At 44.0% G+C, this 15,366-nt stretch overlaps 1 protein-coding gene across 1 annotated transcript in view; it reads left to right on the top strand.

Annotated features, from left to right (window-relative positions):
• Positions 1-15,366, top strand: part of RSBN1L (round spermatid basic protein 1 like) — a 91,582-nt gene that overhangs the window by 40,325 nt on the left and 35,891 nt on the right. Inside the window, exon 2 of the mRNA XM_068131404.2 lies at positions 12,362-13,035. Within this exon, the coding sequence (XP_067987505.2) occupies positions 12,362-13,035 (674 nt within the window). The remainder of the gene's footprint in view (positions 1-12,361; positions 13,036-15,366) is intronic.

Below are 15,366 nucleotides of genomic sequence, written 5' to 3'. Positions count from 1 at the left end.
GGAGGAGGAGGATGTGGGCAGTGATGAGGAAGAGGTGCCAAGGTCTAACCTTACAGTCCAGTTCCTGGGCGAGTTGCTGCATGGCATGTGCTTGTTGACAAATTGGAAGATGCTGATCCAGTCATGGAGAGGTACCTCGATTTCAAGAGGGGCTTGGATGATTTGCTTCTCCCCGACAAAGAGCTGCATCGAAACCTGCGGCAATCTGCCAGGCTTTTTTTAAAATGCCGTGAGGACAGACAGAGACAGACAGACAGACAGACAGACAGACAGACAGAGACAGACAGACAGACAGAGACAGACAGACAGAGACAGACAGACAGAGACAGACAGACAGAGACAGACAGACAGAGACAGACAGACAGAGACAGACAGACACAGACAGAGACAGACAGACAGAGACAGACAGACAGAGACAGACAGACAGAGACAGACAGACAGACAAAGACAGACAGACAGAGACAGACAGACAGAGACAGACAGACAGAGACAGACAGACAGAGACAGACAGACAGAGACAGACAGACAGAGACAGACAGACAGAGACAGACAGACAGACACAGACAGACAGACACAGACAGACAGACAGACAGAGAAAGACAGACAGAGACAGACAGACACAGACAGAGACAGACAGACAGAGAGAGACACAGACAGACAGACAGAGACACAGACAGACAGACAGACAGAGACACAGAGAGACAGACAGAGACACAGAGAGACAGACAGAGACACAGAGAGACAGACAGAGACACAGAGAGACAGACAGAGACACAGAGAGACAGACAGAGATAGACAGACAGAGACACAGAGACAGACAGATAGAGACAGACAGACAGATAGAGACAGACAGACAGAGACAGACAGACAGAGACACAGACAGACAGACAGGCAGAGACAGACAAACAGACAGACAGACAGACACAGACAGGGACAGATGGACAGAGACAGAGACAGACAGACACAGACAGACATACACAGACACAGACAGACACAGACAGACAGACGGAGACAGACAGACGGAGACAGACAGACAGACAGACACAGAGAGACACAGACAGACACAGACAGACAGAGACAGACACAGACAGACAGACAGAAACAGACAGACAGAGACACAGAGAGACAGACAGAGACACAGACAGATAGAGACAGACAGAGACAGACAGGCAGAGACAGGCAGAGACAGACAGACAGAGACAGACAGACAGACAGACAGACAGAGACAGACAGACAGACAGAGACAGACAGACAGACAGACAGAGACACACAGAGAGACACACAGAGACACAGAGAGACAGAGAGAGAATGAGGGGAGGAAACACTAAAACCAGCAAGTGAGGGGGTTGGGTTCGGAATACTTAATGGGGTTAATCAAGTTAATGGGTGTCTTGACATGCTTGGAATTTTGTTTGCGGTTATGATGACTTCCTTGAAGGGTTTCCTTTGTTGAAAAAAATTCATTTATGCATTTCATTCCTATCTGCGGTTCATAAGATTTTGACATATGCGGCCAATTTCAGGACCCCCGTGTATATTGAGACCTCACTGTATTGCAATAATGAACTACTTTCTCTTGAAACGGGCACTTTCCAAGTTAATCTAATCCTCATTTATAAAGATTAGGGATGGAATTTGTGTTTTATGTGAGACATAAACATTAAAAAAAAAAAACATTCGATCTTTCAAAATGGTTTCATAATTTTGAATAAACGATGTTTTTGGTAACTGAAGTAACATTATGCTCGATGAGTGCAGTTTTCACTATCAACATTGTACTGTATGTCACAGATCTGTAGCTTTTTATGAAAAGAGCTCATACTGAGGTATAAAATCATAATCATAATGAAACCAAACCATTAGGATTGTTGTAAAATTGGCAGCAAACTATTTGTCAAAGTCGTGTTTGATATTCCTAATAAACTACCCATGAATGGACTAAGATTTTGAAAAAGAAAATGACTTGGAAATGTTTCATAAAACTTTGACTTGTATACGAGCAATTAGGGTTGATTAAATTTGAGGAGCAATTTAATTTTTGTGTGTCTGTCTCTACTTGCATGGAATTACCTCCATGGAATGATTGATTGCAGGATATCTCAAATTTGTGAGCAGGATATCTCAAACCGTTGTGGATGGATTTGGATGAAACTTGGTGGACATATTGGGAGTGTGACAAGAACGAAATTATTAGATTTTGGTGAAGATCCGGATAAGATTTAAAAAAATTTCTCAAGTGATTCTTCATCATTGAGAGATGGGGCCAAAAACGATATATATATATATATATATATATATAGTCACGTGAAAAAGTAAGTACACCCCATGTAAAGTTTTGACTTTTTCAACATATTTCAACATACAGCTATTTGATCTTCATTTCAACAATATTGATAGATAAAGGTGATACAATATAACAAATATCATGAAACATTTACATTTTGTAGTCCATTGTATAATTTAAATAAACATAAATGCAAATTTCACATGTGGAAAAAGTAAGTTCACCCCTACATTTATCACTATTTCAAATACCTAAAATTAGAATCAGGTGCACCAGCTCAGGTGCAAATGATTAGAACATCGTTAGAGAGGATCTTGGAGGAACCTGTCTTATTTAAACCTCCGACATTTAGTTTGGTTTGCTCTTTGTTGTTGAAGTGTGCGGCGTCACCATGCCTAGATCAAAAGAGCTCTCTGAGGCCTTCAGAAAGAAGGTTATAGATGCCTACGAGTCTGGGAAGGGATTTAAAAAGATCTCCAAACAATTTGAATACCACCTATTAGAGCCAAGGGTGTACTTACTTTTTCCACAGAAGGAAATGGCATCTCTGTTAATTTTTTGTTGAATAAATTATTGCAGTCAATTTTTCATTGTTTTTTGTTCAATTAGATCACCTTTATCTGTACATACTGTTTGAATGAAGATCAAATATTGATATGTCCACATATGTTAAAAAGATAAATAAACATTTCATGGGATGTACTTACTTTTTCCACATGTGAAATTTGCATTTATGTTTATTTAAATTATACAATGGACTACAAAATGTAAATGTTTCATGATATTTGTTATATTATATCACCTTTATAAATAAATATTGTTGAAATGAAGATCAAATAGCTGTATGTTGAAAAAGTCAAAAACTTTACATGGGGGTGTACTTACTTTTTCACGTGACTATATATATATATATATACATACACACACACATACACACACACACACACACACACATATACATACACACATACTGAACATCAAAACAAACTTATCACTTTCATTTTTTGAAATTGTATATGTATATGTATATATACATTAGTGTATATATGTATATACACCAGAAGAGGGTTGCTGGCAGATCTTGTGCGACCTGTAGGAATATTTGGGGGACAGAGCACAGACAGGGCTGGGGGAGCTCGGCTGGATAGGAGTTGGTAGAAGACAGAAAGACCACCAACCTGCCTGCGGCAGAATGAGTGAAAGGCCCTCGGAGTTGGCTTCATCGCCGGAGATTCCAATGATTCTGAAAGCTTTGGTTTCAACAGCGTGAAGCCGAGCTAGGTGTGAGGCAGGAGCACCAGCCCAGAGGGGAGAACAGTATTCCATTGAGCTGCGGATGAAAGCCTTGTATGTGGTGAGAAGCTCAGGTGTGCCAAGGAAGGACGGAGGATGCCCAGTCAGTGACTGGCTTTGGAGGCCAGCTTGCAAATGTGGTTTTCCCAGGAAATATCATGGCAGATAGTGAGACCCAAAAGCTTGAGTGACAGAACTTCTTGGAGTGGATTGTTCAGAATGTAGATGGGAGGGTTTTCGAGTCAGTCTTTTCGGAGAGACTTGGTGAGAGTGTGATATTTGTCAGGATTGAAAGACATGTTCCACTTGTTTGACCAGTCTTTGATTTTGTCCAGGTCTGCAGAGAGTGAGGAGGCTGCAGACTGCCGATATGAGGGATGAGGTATGGAGCGGCAGAGAGTGGAGTCATCAGCAAAGAGATAGAGAGGATTTTCAAGAGAGTCAGAGATATCATTGATGAAGACCAGAAAAACAGAGGGCCCAGATCACTGCCTTGGGGAACTCCAGCCTGAATAGGAAGGGGAGATGAGAGAAACCCATTCAGGGCCACACGTTGACTACGGCCAGAGAGGAAGTCTGCAAGCCATGCGTGGAGATTTCCATGGATACCATAGGTAGGGGGAGAGCTTGGTGAGCAGAGCGGGGTATTCAAGCAGGGATACATTATGAGCGGGGAGCGGGGTATACATTATGCTTCGGAAAAAAGCTTAACCCAATGTCTCGTGTAAAAGAAGGTGAAGAATTTCCCAAGTTGTAACCCAAATGAAACATCAAACAGGAAATAGAGGTTTGTTTTAAATTGATGGATTGTCAAAAAGTCACAAATGCAATCTTTGGGGACTTGATAAACGATCTCAGGATAAAAAACAATCTGTGCGAATTGATTCAACTGCTGCAGAGAAAGCCAGAATGGGAATCATGAAAGAGCGGTTCTTTGCTGATATAACTCTATGATCAATGAATGGTGGATTTAATGGAGCATGCGATGAGTGAAATTGCCCAGTTTCCTTTATGAACTTGTCATTGTCCCCACGCTTTTTGAGAAAAAAATGGGGGATATTGTAATCAGCTCCGTCTGTGTCTGTCTGTCCGTCATCCTATCTCCTAAGCGGTTGTGCAGAAATTCACCAAACTTGGTACTTATTATCACCACATGGCAAGAAATTGGCGCTACCCTCTGTGGGTGCGGTCATAAGGTAAATAATAAAAAATGCAATTACGGGCACATTTTAGAACATCTTGTTGATAAAAATTTGTATATGTAATCAACATTGGGGAGACGCATGAAATATGGAAAAAATGTTTTTATTTGGCTCTTGGTTCATGCCGCAGGGGCAGGGGCTTCGGTCATAGCCTGGGTCAAAACAGGGAAACATTTTTTTTTAACTTTCAATTTGATATTGGGTCCTTCCTCGAATAACTAATTCATTCATTCTTTTTGCCATCTTTCAAATTTTCTTTGGGTGGGAAGCGTAGGGATTTGTGATAACGTGCCATCGACTTCGTTCGAGTCTGTATTCGTCCCCTCATGGGTTCACCGGTTTGCTCTCTAGGTTTGCTCTCTAGGTTTGCTCTCTCGGTTTGCTCTCTCGGTTTGCTCTCGGTTTGCTCTCTCGGTTTGCTCTCTGTCCGTCTGTCCGTCCGTCTCGTCCCACCTGTGGTTTTTCAGGGGTTTTTTTCCCCCATATCCTTTAACATATTCAACTGAAACTTGGTACATGGCTTTACTATAAGCTACAGAACAATTTTGAGTCAATAGTCAATTTTTCAGTTAAGCCCTTTTTGGACTTGTAAAATACCACATCGGTAGGGGACGTGTATTGCAAAGCAATTCTCGCTCTTATTTGTCCTGTTTTTGCGCCATTCACTTTGATGAACCATTGTGTGTTAGTGAGAGCATCTGTGGTCTCGAAGTTTTATATTTGTTGTTTCATAAAGTGTATCCAGGATACTTTTTTCTCTGTATTGTCTAAGGATGGGTATAAGCTGGCAGCAGAATGTAGTCTTGATGCCAGTATGAGGTCATTTTAAAGTGTGCTTACAATAGGTTGTAGCGTTACTACGGCAGCACGATGCTGATGCATCTGGCCGTTCTCGCAGCAGGATATGATGATCACGTTAAAACAGCATTTTCTCGTTTTTCAGCCAATGAGAAACATTAAATTTCATCAACTAATGGTACCTGGCCTTGTTAGACAGTGCCAGGAGTCGAATGCATTTGTTGGGCCTGGCATTCACGCATCACATGATGACCCTGACCATGCCGAGATGATTTGGCAGCTTGTCTTGAATGGTTTTTCCCCTCCGCAATATTTGCTGAGTGCCATAGGCTTAGAGTGGCGAAATGAAGCAGACTATGGCATCAAACAGAAGCAATCAAAATTCGGTATGATTGATACAAATAAAACTATAAAATGGCTGTGCAGTTAGGAGATGGTCCAAGTCCAAGCAATGTGGTGCTGATTCTCTCTGCCCAAGCTTTTGCTTTATTTAGTGTCCTGCCCACTGCAATCTTTTGTATTGAAAAGCCAGTTTTTTGTTCTTGACCAGTTTGGGCCATGGTCTGTTTGGACTACAAGCAACTTGCTCCTAGCGTGCTGCAGCTGCGGATGCCTATCCATAAAGTTGGTCATCCTGCTCCCAATCTGTGCACGCAAGGATCATGGAGAATGTTACTACCCTGCGCTTGCGAAGCGAAAAGCAGGTTGGGCATTCGGTTGCGTGTTTGGTCAGGACTTCTGATTAATATTTTCCCCAGGTTTTCTGTTTTTGGCTGTTGACAGGCGTGGTGATTGTGTTGCTTAAGGTACTAATTAGCTGGTGATCGTTATGGGGTTTGCCTTTTGGTTGAGAGTATTTTTTTGCTCAAGGAGACGTAGGTGTACCTGCATGAACTACAAAGACACCTGTGTACAATGGACACATTAGCATATTTCGATTTTTTATTATTTTATATTAGCAAAGGTACTGACCGGGTGTTGCCAGGCAATGCAGGGTCCATCCTCCCACTCCTTTCCTCCTTCATCCCACGCCAACCACTACATCGTCACACCCCACCACTTCTCCATCCAGACTCCCACCCCTTCCCCTCCCTCCTCCTACTCTTCACATCCATTCTCCTACCACCTCCCTCCCTCTGGACTCTCACCCGACTCCCACCCCAACCCTTCCCCTCCCTCCTTCAACCCACTCCCCCTCCGCCCCTCTGGACTCCCACCCAACCCCTCCCTCCCTCCTACTTCCTACCACCCTGCTCCTTCCAGACTCCCACCCCTTCCCCACCCTCCTTCTTCAACCCCATCCCCACCCCCTCCACACTCCCACCTCCACTCCTCCCTCCGGACTCCCACCCCACTCCTCCCTCCTCTTACTTCCTACCACCCTGCTCCTTCCAGACTCCCACCCCTTCCCCTCCCTCCTCTTACCTTCTACCACCCTGCTCCTTCTAGACTACCACCCCTTCCCCTCCATCCTCCCACCCTTCCCTTCCATCCTCCGACCCACCCCCACCCCCCCGGACTCCCACCCCATCCCTTCCACACCCTCATTCCACCCTCTCCTTTGCCTTCTCCCACTCCACTCCCTCCGGACTCCCACCCCACACCTTATACTCCCTCCTACCCCACCCCCACTCCCTCCCTTCTCCCACCGCCTCCTACCCTACCATCACTCCCTCCCTCCTCCCATCCCAACCCTACCTTCTCCCACCCCAACCCTACCTTCTCTCATCCCAACCCTTCCTCCTTCCTCGCCAACCCTTCCTCCTTCCTCGGCAACCCTTCCTCCTCCCTCCTCCCACCACTTACTCATGACAGGTAGTGGCTCATGTGTAAATAAGTTACTAGCAGGATACCTGTCACTGACGGGTTCGTAGATGTCTCACCTGAAATGAGCAATTTTTCTTGAAGTGTGTATTAGTAGAAACAGGAATTCAGTGTAACTATTCGGTGAGCAGGTATCACAGTGGGTGTAGCTGGTGATCTTGACAACCTCATTCCAAATTCCTCCAGTGAAGATTTCTAATTCATGCTTGTTGTACATATAAAGTAGTGCTTGAGAGTGAGGGTGATGTTATATGAATACACGGCAGAGAAACTGATTTAGGCACGTTTTGGCCTACCGCCTGATGGAAGATCACCAAAGTTCTTTCCATACCAACTGACCACCTCCATGCACCTATCCATCCCTCTTCCCATCACTGCTTCAGTCCCCGATCTTCCCCCATCTCTATATTCCCCATAGCTTTGCTTTCAGCAATTTCCATTCGGTATTTCTCACAGCATTTCATTCTGGTTTCCCATTGGTAAAAAAAAAAAAAACCACCTTTAGAGGCCATTTTTCCCCGCAAGCGGGGGTTGGCCTTTTTCGGGGATCGTGGTTGTTGTTGTTTTTTTTTTTTGGTCCTCTTTTTGAAGCAATGTTTTACGGCCGGATGCCCTTCCTGCCGCCAACCCTTTTTGTCGCCTTTTACGACAAGCAGGGAATTACCAGTGAACTGGTACTCAATTTGCCGACCTCGGAAGGATGACAGGCTGAGTTAACCCCCCTGGCAGTTTCAGGTTAAATTCTCACCATCAGTTTCGCAATGAGATATCTGTGTCGATTTGTCATTGCAGTTTATGATGCGACGTGAATAGTGATTGAAAAAGGTCGTCAAAAATATTTTTGGGGGGAATTTATTTCTATTTTTCTTGGGTCTAAAGTGTTTTAATGGTCATAAAGGGGTCTAAAGTCTAAAAAGGGCTTAATGGGGTCTAAATGGCTCTAAGGCCTAAAATGGATCCGAATGTGAAAGAGCTCAAGGGATCTAAAGTTTCCAAAGGGTCTTAAATTGTCCAAAGGGTCTTAACAAGTCTATAGGTCTGAAATGTGTCAGAGAAGATGTATACAGTGCATTCAGAAAGTATTCAGACCCCTTCACTTTTTCACATTTTGTTATGTTGCAGCCTTATGCTGAAATCGTTTAAATTCTTTTTTTCCCTCATCAATCTACACTCAATACCCCATAATGACAAAGAGAAAACAGGATTTTAGAAAGTTTTGCAAATTTATTAAAAAGAAAAAACTGAAATACCACATTGACATAAGTATTCATACCCTTTGCTATGACACTTGAAATTTAGCTCAGGTGCCTCCCATTTATCTTGATCATCTTTGAGATGTTTCTACACCTTGATTGGAGTCCACCTGTGGTAAATTCACTTGATTGGACATGATTTGGAAAGGCACACACCTGTCTATGTAAGGTCTCACAGCTGATAATGCATATCAGAGCAAAAACCAGGCCATGAGGTCGAAGGAACTGCCTTCAGAGCTAAGAGACAGGATTGTATGGAGACAGGATGGCAGAGTGGCCAAACGGAAGCCTCTCCTCAGTGAAAGACACATGAAAGCCCGCTTGGAGTTTGCAAAAAAGCACCTGAAGGATTCTCAGACTGTGAGAAACAAGATTCTGTGGTCTGATGAAAACAAGATTGAACTGTTTGGCTTCCGTCTGGCCACTCTGCCATAAAGCCCAGATCGGTGGAGTGTTGCAGTGATGGTTGTCCTGAAAGTTTCTTCCATTTAAGAATTATGGAGGCCACTGTACTCTTGGGAACCTTCAATGCAGCAGAATTTTTTTTGTAGGCTTCCCCAGATCTGTGCCTCGACACAATCCTGTCTCTTTACTTTAAAAGTACTTTAAAATAGGGAGCGACTTTCCACCCACCCTGTATATATATATATATATATATATATATATATATATATATATATATATATATATATATAATATCCCCACCCCCTCCACACAGAGTCACAGACTTGGCATTTAATATGGAATATTTTTTTTGTGGGGGTGAACTTACTTTTCAAGATGTCTTAGAACCAAAAGTTCATTGGAATTATGTTGAAATTATTCTAGATTTTGTTAATGTGACCTTTAAAAGAAACAAAAACCACATTTGACATTTCGAAACAAATAAATTGATCCTTGAAAGTGATGTAAACTGATATTGAACTCAATTCATGGACAGAACTGTGTTAAACTTCTGTACGTTTTCCAGAAGTATCTCTTTATTTTGCACATTAGCCAAATTTTTTTTAACAAAAACAAAAGTTAAATTACGACTGGGATTACGGACAGTAAAATTACAGTTCAGTACTTCGTGTAACCCCCACGAGCATTCAGGAGAGCACGTACACGTTGAGGCATGCTGTTCACGAGATTTGCCAAGGTGTGGACAGGAATCGCTTGCCATGCAGTGACAATAGCCTGCTGCAATTCACGCACAGAGGTCGGCTGCTGGTCCAAGTGGCCGATTTGACACGTTAATTCTGCCCACAAGTTCTCTATCGGATTCAGATCCGGGGACATGGCAGGCCACTCAATATGCTTGACACCACGGTCAGCAAGAAAGTGTTGGATCATGCGAGCACGATGAGGCCGTGCATTGTCATCTTGGAAGACAAAGTTTCCTCGAAAGGCTGCACGAGCAAATGGAAGCAATGTTTCTTCCACAATGGCCCTGTACTTGAACTGGTTCAGGTTTCTATTCAGAACAACCATGTCAGTTTTGCCCCCTGCATGAAAAGCAGCCCAACGGTCACCCCACCACCTCCAGCTTGGACTCTTGGCACTATACAATCTTTGTTGTAGGCTTCATGCACTTGTCTGCGCACTCGGACGCAGCCATCTTGACGATAGACCAGAAATCTAGACTCGTCACTGAAGATCACGTGATTCCAGTGTCCTGGCTGCCATTGACGGTGCTCTCTGGCCCACTGCAATCGGCGCTGGCGGTGTTGTCTGGTCAGGCGTGGCTTTCTCAGGGGATGCCTGGCACTATAGCCTGCTTGAACCAGTCGTTAGTTGACTAGCCTTCTGGATACAGGCACATTTGTCAGTTGCTGCCACTCAGCCCTAAGCCGATTAGCTGACTTGGTACGGCCATTGCGGACTAACCGGTACAGCTGGCGATCTTCCCTCCTTGTGGTTCTGCGGGGACGTCCTGGCCTCGGTATTGGAGTAGGGACACCCCTCTGAGCATTTCGTTTCAGGATCTTTGACACCTGACCTTGAGTGATTCCATAGTGCCGAGCAATAGCATGCTGTTTCATGCCGTAATTTCGTAAACCCACCACTCCATGACAAACAGCATTGTCGAGTTGACGGACCATCTCCAGAGGAAGCGGCAATAACTTTTGGAGATGTGCAGCAGTTGTTTTCCACAAATACAGAACGCAACAACCCTTGCATACCCGACTGTGAAGCCAATCATCAAATGCACCTGTCCGTACATTTTGCCACGCCACCTGTGATATGATCCTGTTGTTGACTTCTTGCTGCGACAGACAATCAGCGACATGGTTCTTTCAACAAATAAATCACCAAAGTGTAAAAGAAACTCACCAGATTGATATACTGAGTGAAGAAAGTAAACCCAAGTCGAGAAAAAAAAAAATATTCCATATTAAATGCCAAGTCTGTATATATATATATATATATATATATATATATATATAACATCGCTCCAAGCTCTCAATGAAAAGAAATAACATAAATGAAAGCAAATCTCACAAAAAGGTGAAACTATTCAAACCCAGGCTCGACAGCTTAGAGTGAGTGTGTGTACCTGTCAGCCATCCTGCCGCGCGCGGTCTGGGGATTCATCACTTTGTGTAGCCACTGAAATTATTTTCCCTTTTTCTCTTGAACTCATAGTTCACGTCTCCCATTGCTTTAGTCATTCTAATCCTCCAATTTATTTTGTCTACCTAACTCCGGGGATGTCCCCACGGAGAACCGAACCGTGGTCGCCACGTCTACTGCTCACGCTGTGCGAACCTTTGCCTGCTTAATTATTTTCATTTCACTCGATGAAGTTACACTTTTGGAAAACAGTGGAAAAAAAACAATGATAGAAAATTTTAAGTTTAATGCGTTGGCAATTTCACATTTTCTTGTGTTAATATGGAGAAGGGGAGAGCAAAACCTTGCTTAAAGCTTAGTTATAAGATATATGCTTAGTTATAAGAATCAGCAATTTCAAATTTTCTGGCTTCACTTCAGATTTCAACATTTATTTCGTCCACCAGCTCTGATCCTCAAATCTTAAGACAAATTTTCGATTATACACTTTACTTAGCCCTTGAGAGGTCATCGTGGTTCCAAGGCAAGGCATTTTTGATGAGGCTGAAACAAATTGCTGGATTAAGACCCCTGCGTGGAGAATGCAGGCTGTCCAAGAGTAAGCTTGGTTTTGGTTTTAATTTAATATACTGGTTAATTATCTTCAAAAGGGGTGTTTAAATTTACCCAAACATCCAGTTTTCATTCATGCACTCCCTTGGAGTTCCCAAAGTATGCATGCAAATTTTCGGGCCACTAGGTTTCATGGTTTTGGAGTTATGGAGGAGACACATTGACTGACTTATACGTACTCTTTTATTATTGTAGAAATGGGTGTTGAACCTCAGATCCCAGTATTATGAGCCATGTGCTCCAATTTAAATGCAAAACGGGCCGAGCTGAAGGATAGATAAGACTGCTCATGCCATTGTTTTTGGATTTCTTCAGTCCAACTAATCCTTGTGTTGCATGTTGGTCAGTTTGGCATGATGAGGAGAATTTGTTTTTTGAAGTAGTTTCAAGCTGTTTTGTTCAACATTATATCCTTGGTCATGTTTTGGCAATACGCACTTCTTGGAGAAATAATGTTTCTTTGAAATGAAATGAGCCTTGCAGAGGCTGATAAGATTAGACTTTTACTTTGCCATGTTAATGCTCGTGTGTCTGAACAGGTGATCTATCTGAGAACAAAGGGAGCCCTGTGCCAGCTGAACACCATCACCACCACCACCACAAGAAAACAAAAAAGAAGAAAAAGAAGAAACACCGTGAAGTCGGCGAGGGTGATGCCGAGACCGATCGTCCACGGCGAAAGCGGCCAAAGCGCTATCATCGAGGTGCGCAGACGATTGTATCTGGTACCACGGGCCTGCAACAACTTAGCCCACCGGTTTCCATTAAACCAGAGCCTCTTGATGGCTGCCCTGTCAAGACAGAGGCTGGCACACCTTTGTTGCATCCTACGTCATTCGGTACCTTTCCACCATTCTGCCAACCACGGGATCAACATATTCGTTACGCATGTGAGGCTGCTGATGGCCACAAGCTTATGTATGTAGAGGTGCAACCAAATGGTGGTGCAAGCGTGCTTCACGCATACTGGCACGAACTGGCATCTCTGTCAGCCACTGCCCTCGAAAGGTTTGCACGGTGTTTTGTGGACACGGCATTCGCAGAGATCAACGGCTGCTCGCGCTTTTCCATGGCGATCATTCATGGCGCTGCCTCTTACTTGCCTGATTTCATTGACTATTTCGCTTTCAGTTTCCCGGGCACAGCAGTGAAAATGGAGGTGCTGGGCAAAAAGGACATTGAGACGACCTCCATTGAAAATTTCAGTGCTCAGGTGCGTAATATTTCCAGTTTATGACTTATTCGGATTAACGTGCATGCTATTTGACTTTTTTTTACATGGCCACATCATTGCCAAGTAGTGGTTGGATAAGCTGCTTTGTCATTCACCCCCCCCCCCCCCCCCGCCCCCACAACCTTGTTATGCTCTCCTTTTTGTGTGAATATTGTTGTTTTTAATAAGGTGACCAGGTAAAAACAGGGTTTTTTTTTTTGGTTTTTTTTTTGTATACAAGATCGAGGCTCGTGAAAGAGCTAACATTAATCACACAAAATGTCAAACCGACACATAAAACACAAAATAAGGGGAGTGGCAGACAAGATGGGGAGAGAGGGGGAAGGACACAAACACAGCATTTGGGAGCAGGAACATTGAGAGAAATGTGGGAGGGAGAGGGCTTGGGGGGAGGTGGGAGAGGGATAAAACATATGCACACTGCAAGGACTTCCAGGAAAGAAGTTGGAATTTCGAAAAAGTGTATCTGGAGTGAATTAGCGGGGGTAGAAAAGATCAAGGTTTTGGATGGGGGAAGATAAGAGACGGTGGTGAACAGCTGTTTTAAAGACCTGGAGGGAGGAGTGGGATTGAAGGGAGTGGGGCAGTTTGTTCCAGAGGCGGGAGAAAAGGGGAATGAAGGAGTGAAGGTGAGCAGAGAGCCTAGATTTTGGCAGTTTAACCACAAGAGGGTTGCTGGCAGATCTTGTGCGACCTGTAGGAATATTTGGGGGACAGAGCACAGAGAGAGATGGGGGAGCAAGGCCAGAGAGGAGTCTGTAGAAGACAGAAAGACCACCAACCTGCCTGCGGTGAGTGAGTGAAAGGCCCTCAGAGTTAGTTTCATCGTAGGAGATTCCAATGATTCTGAAAGCTTTGGTTTCAACAGCGTGAAGCCGAGCTAGGTGTGAGGCAGGAGCACCGGCCCAGAGGGGGGTAACAGTATTCCATTGCGCTGCGAATGAAAGCCTTGTATGTGGTGAGGAGCTCAGGTGTGCCAAGGAAGGACTTCGCACGACGGAGGATGCCCAGTCGACGACTGGCTTTGGAGGCCAGCTTGTAAATGTGGTTTCCCCAAGAAAGATCATGGCAGATAGTGAGACCCAAAAGCTTGAGCGACAGAACTTCTTGGAGAGGATTGTTGAGAAAGTAGATGAGAGGGTTTTCCAGTCGGTCTTTTCGGAGAGACAAAGTAAGAGTGTGAGATTTGTCAGGATTGAAAGACATGTTCCACTTGTTTGACCAGTTTGTGATTTTGTCCAGGTCTGCAGAGAGTGAGGAGGCTGCAGACTGCCGATCTGAGGGATGAGGAATGGAGCGGCAGAGAGTGGAGTCATCAGCAAAGAGATAGAGAGGATTTTCCAGAGAGTCGGAGAGATCATTGATACAACAAACAACAACAGGCATTTTAAGGCCATTTTCCCTGCAAGAGCGGGGGTTAGCCTTGCGGTCCCCATGACAATCTTCTCCATTTTGCCCTATTTTCTGCATCTCCCCTTGTTAACCCCCTTGCCCGCATTTCTTCTTCGACCATCTTTAGCCAAGTCTTTCTCGGTCTTCCCCGTCCTCTACTTCCTTCTACATTCATTTCCATCACTCTTCTCAACCAGTCACTTTCATCCTTCCTCAACACATGACCAAACCATCTCAACCTGTTTCTCTTCACAGCATCCATCACAGGCTCTATTCCCATCATCTTTCGCAATTCATCATTTGTCTTCCACACATCCACCACACATCCACCAACGATACTCCACACATCCACCGAACCATTCGCATTTCCACCCTTTCCAGCCTTCGTTGCTGCTCTACGTTCATTACCCATGTCTCACTCCCATAAATCATAACACTTCTCACACATGCAGCATACACCTTTCCCTTTAGCTTCAACGACACTCCCCTCCTCGTCAGCACGCCACTCAGTTCCCGAAACTTCTTCCATGCACAACTCACTCGAGCAACCATTGCCGAGTCTGATCCACCTTCTCCATTCAGCATGTCTCCTAGGTAACAAAATGTTTTCACACTATCCAGCTTCACACCATCTCCAAGATCCAACTCAACATTTCCTCCATCTGCAGCTCCCTCTGTGCACACCTTACACTTGAATGTAGCTGCCACACTGGTTAATGACTAGTGCTGTTAGCTAGATTCAAAATCCCGTCTCGGAACCGTCTCGATAAATTTTCAATTTTCATAACGGGATCTCGGATCGGCTCGGTTCCTGACAAAGTAATACATTAAAATAAATAAATAAATAAATAAATAAGGCTTCAAAAATAATGGAATTTCATTACAATATATAAACAACAATGAAAAAAATTCATTTCT

This window comes from Myxine glutinosa, chromosome 11 (genome assembly GCF_964187855.1).
Source record: "Myxine glutinosa chromosome 11, kmMyxGlut1.1, whole genome shotgun sequence".
NCBI classification, from domain to species: Eukaryota; Metazoa; Chordata; class Myxini; order Myxiniformes; family Myxinidae; genus Myxine; species Myxine glutinosa.
Note: the sequence above shows the minus strand (reverse complement) of the source record. Positions and strands in the feature narration are given on the sequence as shown.